The sequence below is a fragment of the Aquarana catesbeiana genome, linkage group LG02 (assembly GCF_042186555.1).
Source record: "Aquarana catesbeiana isolate 2022-GZ linkage group LG02, ASM4218655v1, whole genome shotgun sequence".
Classification (NCBI taxonomy): Eukaryota; Metazoa; Chordata; class Amphibia; order Anura; family Ranidae; genus Aquarana; species Aquarana catesbeiana.
The window spans coordinates 173,199,137-173,223,534 of NC_133325.1; the positions used below are offsets into that span (position 1 = coordinate 173,199,137).

Sequence of the window (24,398 nt, forward strand, 5' to 3'; positions counted from 1 at the left end):
ATGTTTCCAAAAAACAAATTAGAGGATCCAACACCCACTTTTGACACTCATCCAGAACAAAGGCCCGAGGATGGTCATCTCCAGACATGGTGACTACAGTCTCTCTTTCAAAGGCCCCAAAACGGTTTTGGTCAACAGTATGCCGAGTAATTGTTGATGTAGTGTAACTTGTCCAATACAGGGTGTCCCATGCTCGGTGATAGGCCAGGCCTTCTACTGATCCAACATCTGTGGTAATAAAAGTACAAGTTCCCTGTATGAATTTTTTTTTTTTTTTAAGCAATACACATGACTTCTTTTTAATTACATATGGGCATAAAACACTTTTTATGGAATTAATAACTATTATTTTGCCTTGATGGCAGTTCTTGGAAATAGCAAAACATACCCAGGCAATAGTAGATTTATTTTTAGATTTTAAAGTCCAACCAAAACTTTTTTTTGTTAATTTTGGATAGAGTGGGGAAGGTTAGGACCCCTGTCAGGTTTTTGCAGCTCTCCAGACTTCCCATCACTCACGGTCATGGGTTAACCAGACTGGATGCAAGGAAACATTTGCTACAGGGATATAGAAAGCAATAAACAGCTAATATGGTTTTTAGCCTTCCCCTAGTCTACCAAATCTTTCTAACAGAGATCTCTATCGGAGGCTCCGAAAGCAATAGTATTTGACAGGGGTTCCCCATCCTTGCACATGCAATATGGAACTAAAAAACATTCCATCTTTAAAGTGAATAATCACAATATAATATTTTTTTACGCCTGCAGGTTCTAGTAAAGTTTTTTTTTTTCAGTTTGACCTAATAGTTGATCCTTACTTTAGACCCTTCTCTGCATTTATTATTCAGAGCACACCTCTCCCACGTATGACACACAAACATATTACATTGTAGGTTGCCTAGGTGTAAGAAGGCTGTTAGTTTAGATATAAATCTCATACCAAGTGAAAAAAGTCTGATAAAAATGACATATAGATAAGCTAAAGCTAAACTCAGGACAAGAAAATGTAGTGGAAGGGCCTGCTTGATTGCATACAAATTTAAAGTGTTAAGGTTTGACATCATATTATATGGTTTTGCTAAATCTAAAGGAAAATTGTACAAGAAGATTGTATAATGTATGGCCTCCACTGACACCAGTCATCACTGTAACTTGTCTATGCACACAGTGGTCTAGTCCTGCCTCGCTCCTCAATTTTCAAGCATCAGTTCACAGTAGTGGAAATCACTACTCGCCTTATAACGCCCATGGATGACACCATCTTCAGGGCTTGCAGCTCTATGTACAGCAACATAAAAGTAAAAAAAAAAGGAACTCCCCTCTGGCAGCTCATTCTGTATATGTATTTGAATTCCCAGGGTTCGGCTTTAACAGTAGCAAAATCAGCACTTAGCAAATGGCATTGGCATATTTAGGCTACCCTTGTGCCCCACAAAGCCAGTTGCTGCAGATTTAGGCAACACCTGTGCAGTTTTGGAAAAGTAACTGCAATTTGCCTTTTAAAATGTACTGAATAGTTTTATTTCACAGCAATAACAGAAAACAAAAACGTTAAACGGTACCCAACCCTAAACTGTATTTAGCAGAACAAAAATCTTACTCTCCACCACTGTCTTGCGGCCAGTCCCATCGTTGTTGATCTGCTGGATGTTACCAAAGTGGATGTCACTATAGAAGATACGTGGTCCCCCTTTGTCACTTTCCCGATAATCAAATGCCAAAGCGATTACGTTCTTCATATGATCGTGATCTTCAAACGGTTTCACTGGGGCATTGAGGCTACTTTCATCCGATAAATGAATGCTTTTTAGGATTGTTCGTTCTGAATACAAAAGGTAACCATCGTACTCCCTGCAACTAAGGCCATTTTCTGCCAGCATGCCATGGGCACAAGCGCATGTACGTTGACCTCCACCTCGGTACAGGCACAGCTGTTGACAACCACCATTATTTTCAGCACAGACATTGGTTCCTGTAAAATATAAAACAAGCTCAGCACTATAAATCTCTATTTGCTGAACACCTTTTATTCTCAAAACTTACAGAAATCTCTAATGTCATCTAGAAGCGAATAAACTTTTATAGTGGTAAACAATTTCAAATAATTTTTAAGATGTTATAGTTTTAAAGCAATATTAAACCCAAAAGCAAACATTATATAGCAGCTTACCAATTCTTAGATGTGACAGCTATATTAGTTTTCTTTATAGAGTTTCTTTCATCAGTTTTCATTTTGGTGATCAAGCCACTAAGGCCGGCCATAGATGGTTCGAATTACAGCCGGTTCAGCAGGAACCGGCTGAGATTCGTATCGTGTGTGGGCAGGCTGAATGTACCAAGTTGATTGATCGATCAGCTTGGTTACAACCAGCCTGCCGGATTCACGTGCGATTATCGCTAGTGGCTGCTATAGCGGCTAGCAATAATCACTGTCCTCTCCCAGCGGGGACTGCTAACCCTGCCTGCCCCCGCTGGGAGCAGACAATTGCTCAGCAGGAGGGGTTCCCCTGTCAGCGCTGTCTGTGCTGATGGGGGAATCGTATGTGAATTTCTTTTCTGCAACCCATGATTGCAGAAATAAATTTGCACAGTCTATGACCTGCCTAAGTCTGTTGTCTTTCAACAGAAAAGCCCTCTTGCAGTTACAGGGATGAGACAAGCCATTTAACATTGGCAGGGCTGCTTAAAGGATAAGTTCACCTTTGAAACATGTTAAATGTCCCACCTGTATATAGGGTGGAACAGGTAACATGTTCCAGCTCCTGTATTCTCTCCCTCTGATCCCCCCTCCCTGTGACAGCAGACTGGGGAATCTTCTCCCCGCACTCGCTGTCACAATTTAAAAACAGCGCAGCCATGTGGGCCACATCATTCTTTCACAAAGTACTGTGGAAGAATAATCTACAAACTACCATCGGCCACCACAGCCCACGGCTTGTAGTTGTCAATTAACTTTGAAGAAAGTATATGTGCTCCAGGATGGCGACATTAAGTGATTGTAAAGTTAATTTTTTTTTTCTTAAAATAAATATGTTATACTTACCTGCAATACCATTGCACAGAGCAGCCCCAAACCTCCCCTTCTAGGGTCCGCCGCCAGCGCTCTGGGCTCCTCCTCTTCTGTGTGTGTCACCATAGGAAGCCTCTTCCTATGGTGGCACAAGTGCGGGCTCACTCCCGAGCTGTGAGACAGTGGAGAGAGGAAAGTCCTGCAAACGGGCACAGCGCTGGACTCAGATAAGTATCTAGGTATTTGGGGGAGGGCATTGAAAGTTTTTTTTACCTTAATGCACAGAATGTATTCAGGTAAAAAAACCTTATGACTTTAGAACAACATGAAAGTATTGAAGCACATGGTCCAGCATGACAGCCAGGCAACTAGCATGCTCAAGCTCAAGTTATTAAGCAGAAATGTCAGACATATAGTTTCAGCTGTCTTTTAAAAAGCCCAAGATGTACAGTATATATCCTACACAGGGCCTTATTTAACTCTGATACATATGGCAACATCTTGGCCCATGTACGGTCCCCCCCCCCCCCCACGCTGAATGTACTTAATTGAACCTGGTACATTTAACCATCTTCTCTGGGTTTGCCTTAAGATTCAAGGATTTTGGACACAAACTCGTAAAATTCATATATGACAAAATAGGATCTCTGTTGCCCCTAAACCCTAAACAATGTCTGCTGACTATATCCTGATCCAGACTCAGACAAGTTCTGCACAAACTTTATTTATAGCTAGAACATTGCAAGCTCACAGTTGGATGCAGGTCCTTCCTCCATCACTACAAGCCTGGATAGCTATATATATATATATATATATATATATATATATATATATATATATATATATATATTTTCATAGGGTGTCCCTCTAAGTATAACAAGATATAGGATCGCTGGTGACAGTCAACAGATACATGTAACTGAGCGCAATCTTGACTTTTACTAATGGGGGGGGGGGGGGGGGGTTAAAGTGGTTGTAAAGACTGAAGGTTTTTTTACCTGAATGCATTTTTTGCAGTCAGGTAAAGAACCTTCTATTGTCAGCTTCCCCAGCCCCCTCCCCAAATACTTACCTGAGCTTGATCTTGGTCTGGCGCTGCTCACTCTCACTCTCCCCTCGTTGGACTCAGTGAGAGCAGGGGCAGCCATTGGCTTCTACTAAAGTCAACTAAATCCAGTGACAATGGAGCAGGTGGTGCTTCCAATGGTGAGAGATGGAGAAGGAGCCAAGAGCACCAGCAGGGGACCCGAGAAGAGGAGGAGCGAGGCTGCTCTGTACTAAAACAATTCCATAGAGCAGGCAAGTATGACATGTTTGTTATAAAAAAAAAATAAAATAAAGTGATTGTAAAGGTTGTTTTTTTTTTTAAATAACAAACATGTCTTACCTGCTCTGTGCAAGGGTTTTGCACAGAGCGTCCCCGATCCTCCATTTCTGGGGTGTCCTGGCTCCTTCTCTTCATCGGGTGCCCCAATGGAAAGACGCTTTCCGTGGGGGCACCCATGCGGGCATGCTCCAGAGTCCTGCTGCTAACAGCAGGACTCTGTCCCACCCCCGTGTCACTGGATTTGATTGACAGCAGCTGGAGCCAATGTCTCCTGCTGCTATCAATCTATCCAATGAGGACCCGAGACAGTGGTTGGAGCTGCTCGGCTCATTCTCATCGCTGGAACAATTGGGGTCAGGTAAGAAAAAGGGGGGCTCCAGGGGGCATTTCCTGCACAGAAGGTTTTTCATTAAGGTGAAAAATCATGAGGGTTTACAACTCCTTTAACTTTACAATCACTTTAAAGCGGGATTCTGGCCGTAAAAAAAAAAAAAATTAAAAGTCAGCAGCTACAAACACTGTAGCTGCTGACTTTAAATAAGTACTTAGCAATCCTGGATGCCCGCGATGTCGGCCGCCCGAGGCCGACCCGTCCCTCGGCTCTCGGGTCCCGGCACCGCCATCCTAGGTAAGGGAAACAGGCAGTGGAGCCTTGCGGCTTGACTGCCAGCTTCCTACTGCGCATACGCGAGCGGCGTGGCGCTCTGTGAATGGCCCCGTGGTGTTCTGGGAACACACACAGTTCCCAGAAGACAACGGGGCTGCTCACCGAGGAGCAGAACACGCCGCGGAAAAGGAAGAGGCAGATTAGGAAGACTGCCTAGCAACAAGGGCTTAGGTAAGTTTTTTTAATTTTTTTTAGGATTTTTGGTGCATTTTTTTTTTCAGGGTGGCCCTCCACTTTAACTTCTGCTCTTTCCGAAACTACTATAGCCCAGTAATGTCCTTGCATGGAAATAAAACTATATCTGGTTGGTAACTAATCCAAGCTTCTATTTACCCAAGTTGCAATGATGTTTTAACTGCTCTCTAATCACACCTGTTATATTCAATCTGTCCATCCATATGCGTACATTGTAGTATCGATCTCTGTGTAATCCGTCTTCTACTATGTCCAACTAGATAACCACACATTGGAATACCATGTGGTTAATTTACTAAAACTGGAGAATGCCTATATCCATTTATTATCACATATACAAGCCCCCAATCTTTTACCATGCAGGGAGAAGTGGGAGAGAGTCGTTGGCCCTATTGATGGAGAACAATGGGAGCAGATTTTGGAGGTGGGACCGCTGGTGTCAGTGTCTGCAGCACAGAGACTATCCCATCTGTTCATATTGCATCGCGTGTATCGCACACCGGTGCAGTTGCACAAATGAGGCAGGAGGGACTGTATCTGTCCGAAGTGTCAGGCCCAATCAGGAGATCTTATCCATATGCTATGGAGATGTCCTAAACTGGTGAGGTACTGGAGCTCCATTGTAACTAAAATCAATAACATTTTCCAGGTGCAGCTGGAAATGGACCCATTGACATGCCTAATGGGGAGCCTCAATGAGGAACTGTACACCCCCTTGGTGTACATTGCACTCACGAGACTCCTATATATATAGTCAGAAAACGGATTGCCCGCCTGTGGCTTTCAGCTAATGCACCTAAATTAACACAATGGATCCACCAGGTTAATACCATTCTTATTCGGGAAAAAAATACGTATCATCATAGGAAATCACAAAAAAATTTTTACGGTATAAGGCAGAGTTGGCTGAACTCACCAGATTTGGCACCACTACAACGGGCACTAGACAGACTACTGATGGGATAGCAGTTTTGACATAATAACCCCTGGGACATGAAAGGCAGATCAGGTGGCCTATCGGAGGAAGTATACTAGTAACTTAATGTTATTGTCGATACACGCATTACCAGTGAGACGGGAGAGAGTTATTCTATTTTATTTTATGATTTGTTTCCCTTTTTTTCTTTTTACTGTTCTTTTTATTGTTGCACCCTGTCCGGTTACAGGTGCTGAGAGAGCGCTGGGTATCATACAATGATTTCTATGCTACGGAATTGATAAGATGGATAAGCATTTTCAAATACCTTTAGATTGCTTAGAAGTACCAAATACTGTTATGCACTGACTGTATACCTGCGCAATTATAACTTGTAGTGCCTATGCTCTCATCAATAAAAAAACTTTTTGTTGATTTAAAAAAAAAAAAAACTGGAGAATGCAAAATTTAGTGCAGCTCTAAATAAAAACCAATTGGCTTCCATTTTTTTTTTTTTTTGTGAAAGCTTAATTGAACAAGCGCGCTAATTGACGCTGACTGAGTGCTCAGGGAGATAACTGACAGAGCTGCAAAGGAGAGTGGCTCCTGAAAGGAGAGTGCTTGAGATCAATACAGTTGGGATTTCTGCAAATCCTGACCTGCAGTGAACAGATACACAGCTCCTGGGGTTTGCACCTAGCAGATGCTAACAGAAAGAAATGGTCTGGGTAGCAATCAGCTCCTCAGGCTCTTTCCTTCCAGTTCTTGCAGTTCCCCACACAGACATCTGTCAGCATGCCTCTCTGAGCCTGTCAGTTCCCTCTGTGAGGAAGCCGACAGGCTTAGAGGCCACAATTTGCCCAGCTCTGCTCTAAACATTGGCTTTCTGATATGGAAATTTAAAGCGGGCCTTCAGTCATTTTTTCAACTTTCCATCTATTCAATCCTCTGCCCTTGTTGTTTTAACTTTGGATAATAAAACATTTTTTTTTCTGCCAGTAAATACCTTATACAGCCCACTTCCTGTTTCTTGTCTGGTAAAAAGCCTAGGCTTATGACATCATGCACGTGAGAGTTTGCCAGGAAGGGAGGGGGGATCAGTCTTAAGAGGGCCAATGAGAGCTGCAGGGCTGCAGAGCTGGGGGTGTGCCTCTGTGTGTGTCTGTGTAAATCCAGTAAGTGAACAGGCAGCAGCTTCAGCTGCCCACAGCTAAAATGGATGCAGCCAGACTCAGTGGAGGGAGATATCTGAAGCATCTTTGGAAAGTACAGAATCAGAATATATAAAATAATATGCAAAGTGGTTGGAGGGAAGCTTCAGGATGGCAAAGATGTTTTTATTACAAATTATGAGAGCAGACTACAGTTCCTCTTTAAACATTTGGTGGAGATGGAGCCCGACCCACCCCTTCCCATGCCCTTATATAATTTAGTGAAATCAACCATCACATGTGTTAACCAAAACTAAGGGAAAAGTATAGAGGAAGGGGTAGGGCAAAGCACCAACTGTCTAGACAAAAACAGTAATTGAATATTACTAGGCTTAGGGGCTCCTGGGATATTTCAGAGAAGAGCTGCAACTGCATGCAGGCACTTGCCTGCTATAAAATATGAGGAACCACTTAACAGCGTTCATACAAATGCAGGTGCATTTAAATAGGTAGATAGGAAGATCTTTTTATTTATCCTATTCTAGTTTTGTACAAGTGGTTAATATTTTTGATGTTGCATGGCAACATGAAATCTTTAAATAAAATGAAAATTCTAGACACAACTTTAAAAAAAAAAAAAAAAAAGTATCTAAAAATATAAAAAATGCCACCTAGCTAAAAAATATAGGACAGTTGTTTCACATGTAAAATAGGTGGTACTGTTGATATATAACCTTATTAATTATTTGCACTTGGAAGGATGTTTTACATACTGTCAGTTGCGATATTGTGCACCATATTTACCCTTCTGTCTGTCTTTGTTGAACACCTTGATGTCTTTGAGCTGCACTCCAATGCCTGTTCTCAGGGAGACAGAATCTGTGGCATTGTCCTTTTGCCCTCGCTTAATGGAGCCGTTAGCATGAGTCCTGCAAGGTAGCCAGAAGTTAATGCACACTAAAAAAATATAAAAATAATGATGTGGAAAAAATATCAATTATATATATTTAGCTATTGAGTAAAAATGTACACTCTCCTGTGGGCTATGAACATTGCAAACGATCTTAACAAACCTTGCTGCAAAATGGTACCCATTCCTGGAGATACTGATTTTTAAAATTGTGTTGCATTTTTAGGTTATTTTTGGGGTTTTTTCTTGCAGCTTTTTTAACACCCTTTCTGTCACTATTTAAACAGGCTTTTTTTTCTTTCCTTCCTTCAGCCTACTAATTGAGGGGAGTGGTTAATTGGTCACAGGTGCTTGAGGCCTATATAACTTTCTGTAGAACTCATTTTGAGCCTGGTCATCTTTGAGTTTGCCACCTTTTTGCTTGCTGGAACTTAGACCAAGTGGAACTGGACTAAGTCTTAAGTTAAAAATCAGAGTGGAAAACAGGAGGTTAAAGCGGGGGTCCACCTATCTATCGTTTTTTTTTTTTTTTTGAGTTCATTCACAAACTTTTCTTCTCAGCATTACATACTCACATATTGTGTGTAATATGTCCGCCTGTGTCAGATTTCGTCGGAAAGAATAACTTATATTATTCACTGCAGGCGGTTTCCATCTTCATTGTGGGCATTTGAAGCCCACAAGCATTTATTTCCTGGATGTGGTGAATGCTGTGCTCCCAGCATTCACCGCTCGTTCCCGCACATGCTCAGTGGCATCCTGGGAAGCCTGAGACTAGCTCCCAGGAGTCTGGGAGAGGCTAGAAACACGCCTACTCCCACGGGAGGAGAACCAGGAAGTGCAAAGAAGAATAGAAAAATAAAAGGTAATTACGGCGATTTAAATTTTTTTAAACGGCATGTCAGCATCTAGGCAAGGAAGAGAATACATATAGATATTGTTCAAAATTTGGGTGGAACCCCGCTTTAAAACAAGGATCAAAGTACCTGTGCAGTGTGAGTGCCTGAGTGTTGCCTGAGTAGTGTGTGTGGATCGTTAGTACCTGTGTGCTGCGAGTGCATGTGGGCGACGAGTACCTGCGTATTGTATTGTTGAGTATTATGCCCTGTACACACGGTCGGACATTGATCGGACATTCCGACAACAAAATCCATGGATTTTTTCCGACGGATGTTGGCTCAAACTTGTCTTGCATACACACGGTCGGACAAAGTTGTCGGAAGATCTGATCGTTCTGAACGTGGTGACGTAAAACACATACGTCAGTAGCCAATGGATTTCGTCTCTTAATTTATTCTGAGCATGCGTGGCACTTTGTGCGTCGGATTTGTGTACACACGATCGGAATTTCCGACAACAAAGGTCCTATCACACATTTTCCATCTGAAAATCCTATCGTGTGTACAGGGCATTAGAGTCAGGAAGCTAGTTGTTAGGTAATTTGGACAGGGTGTAATCCACAATCCTCATTAAATTAGTAGGTACGATGCCCGGCGGTGTGGCGATGCGACTCATCTTGCTACATGTATGCGTTTCGTGATCATCTGATCGAGGGCGAATACTGCAGTGCAAAATGTAAGCACATTGTTTCCCTGGAAGCCCAGGCTCTGAATCTAAGGAAGAAACTGTCAGCACTGAGAAGACCCTCCACACTAAAAGGAGAGCTGAGAACGTACCTGGCAGATGCCGGCAGAGGCTAGCAAAGAGGCGGGTGGAGACAAAGAGGTGCAGGCACTAGAAACGAGTAGATGGGTGACAGTAAGGAAGGATAGAGGGGGAAGTGCCAGGGAGGCCAATCCTGGGCTGGAGCATCCCAATAAGTAGGCGCCATTGAGTGACATTGGTGAAACCAGTCAGGGACCAGCACTGCTAGAGCTGAGGGACTCTCCTAGCTGCCAGGGGAAGAACTCCTCCAGTGAGAGTGGGGGGGCGAAGGGAAAGGATAGGCAGATTCTGGTGGTAAGGGTTCAATTCTTAGAAGGACAGAGAGGGCAATCTGCCACAAAGACCCGAAGCGCCGAACTGTATACTGTCTACTGGGCGCTCTCGTTCGGCACATCACAGATCTGGTGGATAGATTACTGGGAGGGGCTGGGGAAGACCCGGCTGTCATGGTGCACATTGGCACCAATAACAAAGTCAGAGGCAGATGGAGTGTCCTAAAGAACGATTTTAGGGACTTAGGAGCTAAACTGAGGAAAAAGACCTCCAGGTAGTATTCTCAGGAATACTACCGGTACATCGAGCCACACCAGAGAGGGAGATTAGAGAAGTAAACAAGTGGCTGAGGAGCTGGTGTAGTAAGGAGGGGTTTGGGTTCCTGGAGAACTGGGCCGACTTCTCAGTCGGTTACCAGTTCTATAGAAGGGACAGACTGCACCTAAATGAGAAGGGTGCAGATCTGCTGGAAGTGAAGATGGGCGAAAAGTTAGAGGGGTTTTTAAACTAGGCAACCATGGAGAGGGTCCAGAGGTAGAGATAGTCAGCGCCGAACATATTCCAGAGGGTAGTATTGGGGGCATTAGTGGTAGGTTGACTAAAGCACATAAACCTGAGGTAAGTATAGTAACAAGTCCTATTTGCAACCTCGGAACACCCAATAAGAAGACAGTATGCGACTGGTCCAAACTACGTGAAGATGGGTGAATTAGCAATACTGTTGAACGAGGAGGATTTAGATTTTGTGGGAATTTCAGAGACCTGGTTCAACAGCTCAGATGATTGGCTGGCAACCATTCAAGGGTATTCCCTTTATCGCAGGGATAGAGGGGGGTAAAAAAGGGGGAGGGGTGTGCCTATATATCAAGAATAATGTATAAGTGAATGTGAGAGATGACATCAATAAGGGAGCTAGGGAGGAGGTGGAATCCTTAAGGGTATAGCTCCAAAGGGATGAAGCCAAGGGGAAAATAATACTGGGCGTATGCTATAGGCCTCCTAACCTGAGGGAGGAGGGGAGATGGACCTCCTATCACAATTTGGATTAGCATGAAGGATGGGAAGTGTTATCATAATGGGGGATTTTAATTATCCAGACATAGACTGGGCGGAGGGAGCCACACATTTGTCTAAGGCTCGCCAGTTCCTAAATGTCTTGCAGGACTATTTCATGGGTCAGATGGTAGAGGCACCAACTAGAAACAAGGTGTTACTAGATCTACTGATTACCAACAATACAGACCTGATCACGATGTGGAAATACGGGGCAAGTTAGGAAACTGCGTTCACAGTTCAATTGGCTTCAGTATAAATCACATAAATAGGAAACACAAAGACACTGAATTTCAAAAGAGCCAACTTCCCTAAACTACAAACCTTGCTAGAAGATATAAATTAGGATAAAATCTTAGAAACAAAGAACACGGAGGAGAGATGGGTTTGCTTTAAGAGCATATTAAATAAGAACATAAGCCAATGCATCCCATTGAGTAATAAATTTAAAAGAGCGAACAAAAGTCCTGGATGGCTTAACTCCAATGTAAAATGCATATAAAAGCAAATGAGAAGGCCTTCAAAAAAAATACAAAGTTGAGGAATCATCATCAGCATTCAGACTTTATAAGGAATGCAACAAGAAATGTAAGGGTGCAATTAGGGCGGCTAAGATAGAACACGAAAGACACATAGCGGAGGAAAGCAAAAAAAATCCCAAGAAATTATTTAAGTATGTAAACAGTAAAAAAAGGACAGCCCATATTGGCCCCATAAAGAACGAGAAAGGTCATCTGGTTACAAAGGATGGGGAGATGGCGAAGGTATTGAATTTATTCTTCTCCTCAGTCTTCACAAGGGAATCGGGGACTTCAGTAACCAAAACTGCAGTGTTTATCCTCATGACACATCACAGGAAGCACTTCCATGTTTAACAGAGGACGGAATTAAAATTAGACTTGGGAAACTTAAAGCGGTAGTAAACCCAGCCATAAAACAGTTTAATTTCCGGCACGTGCCGGAAATGCAGCACTCCCATTGGTTGTGCTCTCAACCAAACTGTCAAACCATCCAATGGCTGGTGTCATAATTGATCACATGTGCAGCATCATGGCAGTTGTAGATTAAACAGAGGCAAAGATGGCAGCTTCCTTGGCTGAAAACAATAGGAGGGTTTACTTACACTTTAACATTAATAAATCACCAGGACCAGATGGCTTGCACCCAAGGGTACTTAGGGAACTCAGTCAAGTAATTGCCAGACAATTGTTCCTAATTTTTACTGACAGTCTACTGACTGGAATGGTACCAGCTGATTGGAGAAAAGCCAATGTAGCACCAATATTTAAAAAGGGCCCAAAATACATCCCTGGGAATTACAGACCAGTTAGCCTAACATCAATAGTATGCAAGCTCTTGGAGGGGATAAGGGACTATATACATGATTTTAGTAATGAGAACGGTATCATTAGCAGTAATCAGCATGGATTCATGCCAAACCAATCTATTAACCTTCCATGAGGAGGTGAGTTGCCATCTAGATAAAGGAAGGCCCCTAGATGTGGTGTATCTGGATTTTGCAAAAGCATTTGACACAGTTCCCATAAACGTTTAGTGTACAAAATAAGGTCCGTTGGCACGGACCATAGGGTGAGTACATGGATTGAAAACTGGCTACAAGGGTGAGTTCAGAGGGTGATCATAAATGGGGAGTACTCGGAATAGTCAGGGGTGGGTAGTGCGGTCCCCCAGGATTCTGTGCTGGGACCAATCCTATTTAATTTGTTCATAAACGACCTGGAAGATGGGGTAAACAGCTCAATCTCTGTATTTGTGGACGATACTAAGCTAAGCAGGGCAATAACTTCTCCACAGGATGTGGAAACCTTGCAAAAAGATCTGAACAAATTAATGGGATGGGCAACTACGTGGCAATTGAGGTTTAATGTTGAAAAATGTAAAATAATGCATTTGGGTGGCAAAAATATGCATGCAATCTACTCGCTGGGGGAGAACCTCTGGGGGAATCTAGGGTGGAAAAGGACCTGGGGGTCCTAGTAGATGATAGGCTCAGCAATGGCATGCAATGCAAAGCTGCTGCTAACAAAGCAAACAGAATATTGGCATGCATTAAAAAGGGGATCAACTCCAGGGATAAAATGATAATTCTCCCGTTCTACAAGACTCTTGTCCGGCCGCACCTAGAGTATGCTGTCCAGTTCTGGGCACCAGTCCTCAGGAAGGATGTACCGGAAATGGAGCAAGTACAAAGAAGGGCAACAAAGCTAATAAAGCTAATAAAGGGTCTGGAGGATATTGGTTATGAAGAAAGGCTGCGAGCACTGAACTAATTCTCTCTGGAGAAGAGCAGCTTGAGAGGGGATACGATTTCAAATTACAAATACCATACTGGTGACCCCACAATAGGGATAAAACGTTTTCGCGGAAGGGAGTTTAATAAGACACGTGGCCACTCACTAAAATTAGAAGTAAAGAGGTTTAACCTTAAACTGTGTAGAGGATTCTTTACTGTAAGAGCGGCAAGGATGTGGAATTCCCTTCCACAGGTGGTGGTTTCAGCGGGGGGCATCGATAGTTTAAAAAAACTATTAGATAAGCACCTGAACAACCACAACATACAGGGACATACAATGTAATACTGACATATAATCACACACATAGGATGGACTTCTATGTGATTAAACAACCTTCATTGTACCCCCTGACCTGTCCTGGAAGGTCTTAAAGTATCTGACTAAAATGAAACTCCAAATGCAGGGAACACATGTAATTTGAATTTATTGACAGTCATACAAGCAGGAAATGGGATTGCCCATGTATTCCCAAGAGTTGTCATGCCTGTCAGCTAGAAAAATCAGCTAAAGAAAAAATCCAAGCTATCCTTAAACTGAAATAGAAAGGTAACTCTTACAAAATAGCCTGTGTACAAATCAAATTTTAGATAACAAGCTGTTTCTTTTAAAAGGGTTAATAACTTGAAATCCTTGTTTTTCCCTAATGCTGTATATTATAACCTGTATTTGTATTTGCTCTGAAGTTAAACGCAAACTGCTGCTCCAAAGTATGGGTTATTATGGGCTTAGGAGAGGCTTAGGTAATCCTTTATTGTGCTACTACTCAATAATGAAGATTATGTATATAAACTGCACAAAACAAAGGAATAACAACTTGACAGTGTCAAAGTCCTCACCTGTCACTCCAATAGATGTAATCTTCAAAGACCGATACAGAGAACATGTCCATGTTGTTGTTGGACAGCACTACCTCCCTGTTCTTCCCCGTCTCCAGGTCAATCCTCTCAATTTTATCAGTGCGAGCATCGCACCAGTACAGCTTTCCATCCTGCAGAAGAGGAGTGACTGGCTGAATACTGATCTTACGAGTAACATGTAAACCCATAAACATTCAAAGATTTACAATTTCTGAAGCAGTAAATGAGCATTAAAGCATAACTAAAGGCAAAACTTTTTCCTTAGTTTGGACAGAATGGAGATTGATTAGAATACCTGTAAGTTTTTATTGCTGTTTGTGCCCCCATTAGGGAGATTCTCCCCCTCTATTTGCCCTGTTAACCATTATCATTGAAAATAAAAGTTTAAAAAAAATCCCACATTTTGGATTGTCTCCAGAAAAGTAATTGAGGAGAAATTTTCCAATGAGGACATTAGTTCTGGTGGCCTGGGGGTCCCCAAGGGATTCCCTTAATTTGCAGGGTATTCCTCTCACTTTCTGTTTTGGCTATGGGACAGTGAAATCTCCCCAGTGGAGCACAGATGGCAAAAAATAAACCAACAAGGGTTATAACCCTCCTTTGCTCCATTCAAAATGGGAAAAAAAAATGTTTTGCCTATAGCTCTACTTTAAAACAAGCACTCACTGACCTCTCTAGCTGCAGCCACTGTTGGTGCTTTACTAAAGGGGTAAAGCATGTTCACTTTAGAAGGGAATCTTCATTTAGCCAAGTTAATGATGAGGTAAAGCTTTGCTGACTTCTCATTTCTATGCAAGCAAAAATTTTTTTTTTTTTTTTTTATTTTACTTGCACAAGTTGGGGTATTCTTTGCATGGTAAATCTTTACTATATTGTTTGAGGTAAGTGAAAATTCCCCTGCAAAAAAGAGAAACATGACTTTGCAAAGTGAACATGTTCTACTCGTTTAGAAAATCAACCACACTGTGTGGCATGTTCTGAGCTGAAGGCTCTCCCCTGCCAGAAATAACTTATGCCCCATACACACGATCGGATTTTCCGACGGAAAATGTGTGATAGGACCTTGTTGTCGGAAATTCCGACCGTGTGTAGGCTCCATCACACATTTTCCATCGGATTTTCCAACACACAAAGTTTGAGAGCAGGATATAAAATTTTCCGACAACAAAATCCGTTGTCGGAAATTCCGATCGTGTGTACACAAATCGGACGGACAAAGTGCCACGCATGCTCAGAATAAATAAAGAGATGAAATCTATTGGCCACTGCCCCGTTTATAGTCCCGACGTACGTGTTTTACGCACTGCATTTAGAACGATCGGATTTTCCGACAACTTTGTGTGACCGTGTGTATGCAAGACAAGTTTGAGCCAACATTCGTCAGAAAAAATCCTAGGATTTTGTTGTCGGAATGTCCGAACAAAGTCCGAACAAAGTCCGACCATGTGTACGGGGCATTAGACCTCATGCACACGAGATGCTGTTAAACTCGCGCTCAGAGGCAGTTGGACACTTTATTTCAACTGCCCCTGAACTCATTCAATGTTATCCTATGTGTCCATGTACACAGTCTCGTTTTTAGGCAGTTGTGTTTAACCTCGTTTTTCAAGAAGCAAAAACATGGGTTCAGACGCAAAAGTTTTCCACGTTTCAGACACTGAACGCGGCTAAACGCCGGTCCTGCGTTTGCGTTTATCAGTGTTTTTAAAGGAACATTTTATGACCCAACTTTGGGGCCCCATATCTCAGTGGAACTAGCACTACAACATATCCAAATTTGGGGTTCCTAGCACCAAGTGGCCTTGAGATATGGGGCCCCAAATTCGGGTCACAAAATGTCATTCTCTGCTGCAGAAGTGTTTGACATTTTGTGACCCGACTTTGGGGCCCCATATCTTGGGGCCACTTGGTGCTAGGAACCCCAAATTTGGTGTGCTAACACAGTTGGACTAACACTATAACATATCCATTTGGGGTTCCTAGCACCAAGTGGCCCCAAGATATGGGGCCCCAAATTCAGGTCACAAAATGTCATTCTCTGCTGCAGAAAAGTGCTTGACACTTTGCGACCCGAATTTGGGGCCCCATATCTCGGGGCCACCTGGTTCTAGGAACCCCAAATTTGGATATGTTGTAGTGCTAGTTCTACTGTGTTAGCACACCAAATTTAGGGTTCCTAGCACCAAGTGGCCCCGAGATACAGGGCCACAAATTTGGGTTGCAAAATGTCTTTCTCTGCTCTGCAGACGCTTCTAGACGCAAATGCGTTAAAACACTGCTAAACGCGGCATGAAAACGCGGCAAAATACGGCAAAATGGGCGTTTCTAAAGGCCGGTTTCAGCTTTTAAAAACATGTGTTCAGCAGAGTTTGCACTGGTGTCTCGTGTGCATGAGGCCTTAGCCTTCCATTCCCTAATGTAAAAACAGAGCAAATGATCTAGGAGGTGAGAGGGCAGAGTGCTGGGATCCAACTTAAATGACTTCACTGCTATTGCAGTGAACTTTGAGGAATTATTGCTCTACAGTGCCTATAGCTAAAGAGGTAAGTGATTTTTCTAAAGCTTATTTACTGCTTGGTAAGATTACATTAATTTAATGTCTATAGACTGAACACAGTTGCACTTTAAAGAGACCATTTAATATAAAAAAAAAAAAAAAAAATTAATTGGAAAAGGAAAGGAAATATTTAAAATGTTGAGTCTTCTTCTGTCCTAGTTTAGAATATCAGCTGAGCCAAAAAGAAAAAGGGGAGTTGCACTTTAAGGTAAGATAAATATGTATCCACTAATGTAACCAACATAATAAAGTTTTTCCGTTTTAGCTTCTACCTTTACCTCTATATCAGATAAGCTGTGATGGATTACATACCTCATAATCTATGGAGATTCCATTAGGCCAGCTGATACTGACATCTACTAGGATGAGCCTCCCACTGCCATCAAGATAGGACCTCTCAATTCGAGGGAATTGACCCCATTCTGTCCAGAATAGATAACTGCAAGAGGCAGATAAAAACATATAAGAGCTGGTAAAAAGGCAGACAGAACTCCCGCTGTGCTCTTGATAAAATGTGGTTTCCGTGCAAACCGACCACAAGGCCAGGATTTAATTTACCCCTGCTCAATTGTATCTCATGCTTTTCATTCTACAGTGAGTAAATAAATTCCCATATCTCAGTTTGCTTTTCAGAGTTTTCTATTGATGCAAAGATACATACTAACATTAGATGGGCTATCTGAATGATTGGAATAGTCTGTGGAATTTCACAATTTCACCTGGGGAAGACCATTCTATTGAATCAGATCATTGGCATTGGGGGGGGGGGGCAGGGGGTGCGGTCCGCACCCGGGTGACACCTGCTCCCGAGGGGGGAGATTCCCCCCCACCTATTATACCTCACGGCCGTGGCTCCAGAGGACACCCCTCATCGCATGCCGTCACCCGCCCCCCCCACCTGTTACCGTACCCAGGTATAGTAGCTGAGCCGCCCTAAGCTGGTCTGATAAGGGGGGGTTCCGCAGCCCAGGTGTAGAGAGACAGTGAGCCACATCAGATCTGTCCAGCAAGCAGAAGGTCACAGAAGCATCTTGCCATCTTCCCTGGCTGCGGCTATCAGATACTGTCCACCACGGTCCAGCAAACACCAAATCTTGTTGTCAGCAGGTCACAGCATCTTGCCATCTTCCCTGCGGCCATCAGATCCCATTCAGCAAGCAACACACCGTGTCAGCAGGTCAGTTCCAAAATCCAAATCAAATCATCAATGCCAATGATGCAATTATATGCTGTCCTCAGGGACAGATCCAATCTAGAGATCGCCATACAGTGGGATCTCTGGATGGGATCTGTCCCTGAAAACAGCAGATAATGCAAAGTATGGGCAGAGCTGCAATGACGTCACTCCCGCGCATGTGCGCGGGAGCCCTCAGTTATGGCACGGTGCTCTGAAGGTCCAGCACAGTATGCCAGACCTTCAGAGCGCATGCGCCGGTGACATCAGTGCCCGTTTAGGAGGTTTTTAATTTTACCTACAGGTAAGCCTTGTTATAGCAAATTTGCTAGTTGCTTGATTGCTGTTAATGACACTACTATTGCCAATATATGCAGTGTTCTATGGGTAAAACAATTATGGAAGGGGGCAGTGACACCATGTTTTACCACACCAGGTGACACCAACCCAAGTGACACCACTGAATCAGAGTATTCATGTTAACATCCAAACAGGAGGGAGATTAGTCAAATTAAGCCCATTGCCACTGGTATCCTAAAATATTGGTCAGCTAAACATAAATTACACAAAATGCAAGTTTCCTCAATATTGATTGGTTAGAGATTTTTGCACCCACCAACAGACAAGTAGATATGAGCTGACCTAAGAAAATCTTTACAAGAAAGCATTGTCTTATGTCTAGGAGTACATTATGAAAATATTACAATCTATGTATTGTAATATTACGTATTGTATAATTATGTGTATTATGTAATATTTTCATATTACAATATGAAAATATTACAATCTCATTAACTGATGTATTTATTGATGATTATTACCCTTTCTCAGGGTGAACAGTGATGGCTCGCGGCTTGTCCAGTCCCTTGGATATCACAACATAGCGGAAGGAGCCATTCAAGCGAGCCACCTCAATGACATCAAAGCCCTGATCAGTCCAATAGATATTACCTGTGAATGGAACAGCAACAGGCATATGAAAAACTAAAACAGCAGTCAAGAAAAGAAAAAAAAAAAAAAAAAAAAACCCATCAATGCATTTGAAATCAAACCTTTGGTGCTATCTGCGTTCATATTTATCCAGGCTCATCACAAAGTAAAATATAAAGTTGATGGCTCTAAACAAATTTGAAGATTTCCAACAGTAAAACTAATGCAGGCAACAAAATAGGGCATTTGATTCTGTCATCTAATCTATAGGGTGGCACAGAAAAAACAGGCATATCAATACTAGAGAATCCATGTCACCCTCAAACATCCTGCCTGCTATGTGTAATACCAGTGAACAATGCCTCACTAGTAACACCCATGGTATGTCTTCCTGCTACTTCCTACGACTTCAGGTACATAGAAAATAGGAATGAAAAAATTATTTAGCGCCAATTAGACCCCTTTCACACTTGCACGATTTTACCACGATTTTACCGTGATCTTGCCGTGATTTGGGATCAGTACTACTTTGTACTTACAGGGTTGGGGTTTACAAAAGCTTTGACCCTCAGCTTGTACTTACAAAGTCGTACTGAAATTGTGTCTACATTATTCAGGTACGATTTGCATGCTACTTGAGGGTTTAACATTGAGGTCTATGGACATTAACTCGCATGGAAGTTGGACCAAAGTAGTGCAGGGACTACCAATATGAATGGTAGTCATTGAAAATCATGGAGAATGACTTGTCATGCGATTTTGCAGTACAAAATCGTGGGACAGGTTGTATAAGTGTGAAAGGGGCCTTAGAATACTAGATGTGTAATAAAAATCAATTTACACCCTTTTTTACATTCTTATTTAAATAGACACACCTATAGTGGTTTACTTACTAAAGCAGGAAAGTGCAAAATCAGGCTCACTTCTGCATAGAAACCAATGAGTTTCCAGGTTTTATTACCAAAGCTTAATTGAACAAGCTGGGGTTAGAAGCTCATTGGTTTCTATGCAGAAGTGAGCCTGATTTTGCACTTACCTGCTTTAGTAAATAAACCTCATTGTGTACCTAAAAGTGGGGTATGCCTGTTTATAAAATAAAGCAGTGGGTACAATTGGATACCTCTGAACCCATCCCCAATTAGCATTGATTAAAAAAAAAAAAAAAAAGCGCATCTGGGATTACGCCTACTTGATCTGTAATGGTAAAATGAAACCTTTGGTGATGGTCATATGGGTTTGTATCTCAGTACTAGGGCCGAAACAACTAATCAATTATGAAAATAGTTGTCAACTATTTTCATAATCAATTAATCGGCCTGCTGATTAGTTGGCCTGCATACAGAATGCATTATTTGTTTACATATCAGGAAATACAGTGCAGCACACATATAGCTCAGTACATCATCCATACATGTCAGTAGGTGCCTGAGAACTTGTGAATGTGTGAGAAGCAATGCCTCATGGGACATGTAGTCCTGGGCAGGAAGTGAGTGGTTCTAAAGTCAGAAGTGTTTTATTTACCTTGCTATAGGGGCACTATATACTATACTTTGCAGCTTAATATATATTATTACTTCCACTGTTCACAGTATAAATGAACCCCTTATAGTAGCGATTATCTGCTCTTTTTGTACTATAAAGGGCTCGTTTTAGTTTTTTAACCCCATTATGATACAAAAAAGCATGTGGCTGCTACTAAATGTCTTAGGCCTGGTTCACACCTATGCGTTTTTTGGCGCTTTTAGCAGAAACGTACTACAGTTCATTTAAAATGGTTTCCTATGGGACACGTTCACATCTATACTTTTTTCAGCCGCTGTGTATTTGCAAAAGGTCAAGAATGTTTTTCAAGGCAAAACGGTGCTTTTTTTGGTTCAATATACTTCAATGGAGAAGCTGCAGAAAAGCATGTAGTGCGTTTTTGCAGCAATTTGCATTATTCATCTGCCCAAAAACAAATTGTCCAAAAAAAAAGCATAATAAAGACAAAACGCAAATCACAGCAAAAAGCACTGTATAAACGTATCAAAAGAAAAATGCATAGGTGTGAACCGAGCCTTATGCTGGCCATACACGTATCGATTTTCGGAGGAGATTATTAAAATTAAAAATCGTTGTACATTCGCTGAATGAAAGAATGTCGTTTGAAAATTTCACTTGCTTTTAACATTCAGTTTTAAAATGCATGGAATTTCTGAACGAAAACCACATACACTGTCTGAAAATTCCTTTCACCAAGTGCATTTTCCCATCATTGTGTTAGAAAACGAACATCGATTTGACCCCACTAACAATTAGAAAATTAAACAAATGTTCTTAAAAATTACATTTTTTTTGAAGGAAGACATTGTTTTTGTATGGCCAGCATAAAATATATTACAGTTCTGTCTGAAATTCTTCTAAAAATTGGCAAAACAGTCTTTAATTTTTTTTCCTTAAATAAAAAATTTGATCTCTGAGTCTGATATTTAACAGATTCAACCTCTAATAGTATATACAATATATCTCTTCTGTCTGTTATTCTCAGAGTGGATTAGAGATTTTGCTCCCCGACCATATAGTTGGTTATTTATATTTACCACTGCATAGAGATATTTAAAGCCGAGTTCCACCCACTTTAGAGAGGTGGTCTTAAATCAAAGACCACCTCTCCACAGCTCGTTTTTTGGCTAGTTAAAAAAAATAGGATTTTTAAAAACAGCTTACCTGTAAAATCCTTTTCTTTCGATGGACATCACGGAACACAGAGCCTCAGTAATTACTGATGGTTATATAGGTATCACTAGGTGATTGGACACTGGTCACACCCTAATCAGGAAGTTCAACCCCCTATATAATCCCTCCCCTTGCAGGGATACCTCAGTTTTGTAGCCAAGCAATATAGTGTGTTAGAAAAGGGGCGGGACCTCTGTGTCCCGTGATGTCCATCGAAAGAAAAGGATTTTACAGGTAAGCGGTTTTAAAAAATCCTATTTTCTTTCTCGAACATCACGGGACACAGAGCCTCAGTAATTACTGATGGGATGTCCCAGAGCAATCCTACCTGAGGGGAGGGGAACCACAACCAAGTAGGGTGCAATCAGACCTGATGACCCAGTACCGCTGCCTGCAGCACACTACGCCCAAAGGCGATATCCTCATGCCTTCTCACATCCACCTGATAAAATCTGGTGAATGTATGAACTGAAGACCAGGTTGCGGTCTTGCAGATTTGAGCCATAGAGGCCCAGTAATGCACTGCCCAAGAAGCACCAATAGCCCTTGTGGAAAGTGCCCTGATCTGAAACGGAGTAATCTTCTGTTTCAAACCGTAAGCTTGAATGATCAATTGTCGAATCCATTTAGCAATGTTAGCTTTTGATGCTGCTTGTCCTCTACTGGAACCTTCTGGCAGCACAAACAAAACATTGCGAATCTGAGCAGTTGCTTCCAGATAGGCCTTGACTGCTCTTACTACATCCAAAGAATGTAGTGACCCTTCTTCCCGAGAACAGGGATCTGGAAAAAAGGAAGGCAGAACAATGTCTTGGTTTAGATGAAAATCTGAAACCACCTTCGGTAAAAAACTAGGATGAGGGCGCAGTACCACTCTATCCTTGTGAACAATCAAATAAGGCTCTTTACAGGAAAGAGCTGCTAATTCTGAAACTCTTCTAGCAGAAGAGATGGCCACCAGAAAAATTAACTTCCTTGTCAGCAAGACCAAAGGAATCTGACGTATTGGTTCAAAAGGCTGTTTATGTAACACAGACAGAACCAAGTTCAAATCCCAGGGTTTTAGGGGCGTCTTAACCGGAGGATTAAGCCGCGTCACCCCCTGCATAAAGTTTCGGGCCAAAGAATGCGAAGCAAGTGGCCGTTGAAATAATACTGATAAAGCCGAGACCTGGCCCTTGATGGTACTCAAGGCCAGCTTCTTCTCTAATCCCAATTGTAGAAAATCACATATTTTCTGGGATGCCAACCCCTGGATTCACACCAGGATATATAAGCTTTCCAGATTCTCTGATAAATCATTCTGGAAGCTGGCTTCCTTGCATTGATCAAGGTAGATACCACAGGACCTGAAAGTCCACGATTCTTCAGCACGTGGGTCTCAATAGCCAAACCGTCAAATTTAGCATTTGTAAGGGAGGATGGAACACTGGACCTAGAGATAACAGGTCTGGAGCGTACCGGTAGGGTTCACGGGGAACCCACCGTCCCCCTTACTATTACTGCATACCAAGTCCTTCTGGGCCAAGCGGGGGCCACCAGAAGTACCGACTTCCTTTCCAGCCTGATCCTGCGAAGGAGTCGTGGCAGTAGCAGAATAGGCGGGAATGCATAAATCGGTGAGAACCGATGCCATGGAATCACCAACGCATCCATCCCGCATGCAAGAGGATCTCTTGTTCTTGCCACAAATCTGTCTATCTTTTTGTTGAATCGGGATGCAAAGAGATCTACATATGGAACCCCCCATCTTTGGCATATGGCCCAAAAGACGTTGGGAAGCAGAGACCATTCCCCTGGGAGTAACTGCTGGCGATAGTCCCTGCCAGTTCTCTATCCCTGGAATGAAAAAACTGACGATATGCATGGCACCTGCATCTCTGCCCAGGCTAAGATCTGAATCACCTCCTTTTGAGCAGCTCGGCTCCGGGTGCCTCCCTGATGATTGAAATAAGCCACTGCTGTGGCATTGTCAGACTGGATCCTGACCAGCCAACCCTGTAGCCTGATAGTCCAGGCTTTTAGGGCTAGATATACCGCACGGATCTCCAGAATGTTGATGGTTAGGGTCCTCCGGTCTCAGACCATAGCCCCTGGATCGCAGACTGTTCCAGAACTGCTTCCCAAAGTGACAGACTGGCATCTGTTGTTACCACCGTCCAGGTAACCAGTAGAAAGGATTTCCCCTGTCTAATGCCTGAACCTTCTTGTTCCAGGCCGACAGAATACTGTGTTGCAGTAGTCTTGAATGGGACTGAGCATAGAAAACTGCTTCGAATGAAGACCCCATCTTTCCTAGCAGCCTCATACAAAGGCGGACAGAAGGGCCCTTCTTGGTCCTGACTGTCAGAATCAGTTCCCTTAAAGCAGATATCTTTGCCTGAGGAAGAAACACTTTCCCCTGGCTTGTATCTATGATCAGACCTAAATACTCCAGTCTTCTTACTGGGTTTAGGAAAGATTTTCCTGGTTTGAGGATCCAACCTAGATGCTCCAGATACTTGACCGTGGACCTCAAGTTCCCGTAAAGGAAGCTACTGACCGGTCTCTCAAGAGCAGGTCGTCTAGGTATGCTATGACAGTCATACCCTGAGCCTTTAATCTGGCCAGAGGAGGAGCCACGATCCCTGTGAACACTCGAGGTGCAGTGGTTATCCCGAAGGGCAGAGCCACAAACTGGAAA

General features: G+C 42.5%; 1 protein-coding gene across 1 annotated transcript in view; it reads right to left on the reverse strand.

Annotated features, from left to right (window-relative positions):
• LRP1 (LDL receptor related protein 1) overlaps positions 1–24,398 on the reverse strand; it is a 523,305-nt gene that overhangs the window by 109,977 nt on the left and 388,930 nt on the right. Inside the window, exons 37-42 of the mRNA XM_073613827.1 lie at positions 18,892–19,021; positions 17,209–17,335; positions 14,319–14,470; positions 8,071–8,195; positions 1,601–1,972; positions 39–228 (exon numbers count right to left, since the gene is read on the reverse strand). Of these exons, the coding sequence (XP_073469928.1) occupies positions 39–228; positions 1,601–1,972; positions 8,071–8,195; positions 14,319–14,470; positions 17,209–17,335; positions 18,892–19,021 (1,096 nt within the window). The remainder of the gene's footprint in view (positions 1–38; positions 229–1,600; positions 1,973–8,070; positions 8,196–14,318; positions 14,471–17,208; positions 17,336–18,891; positions 19,022–24,398) is intronic.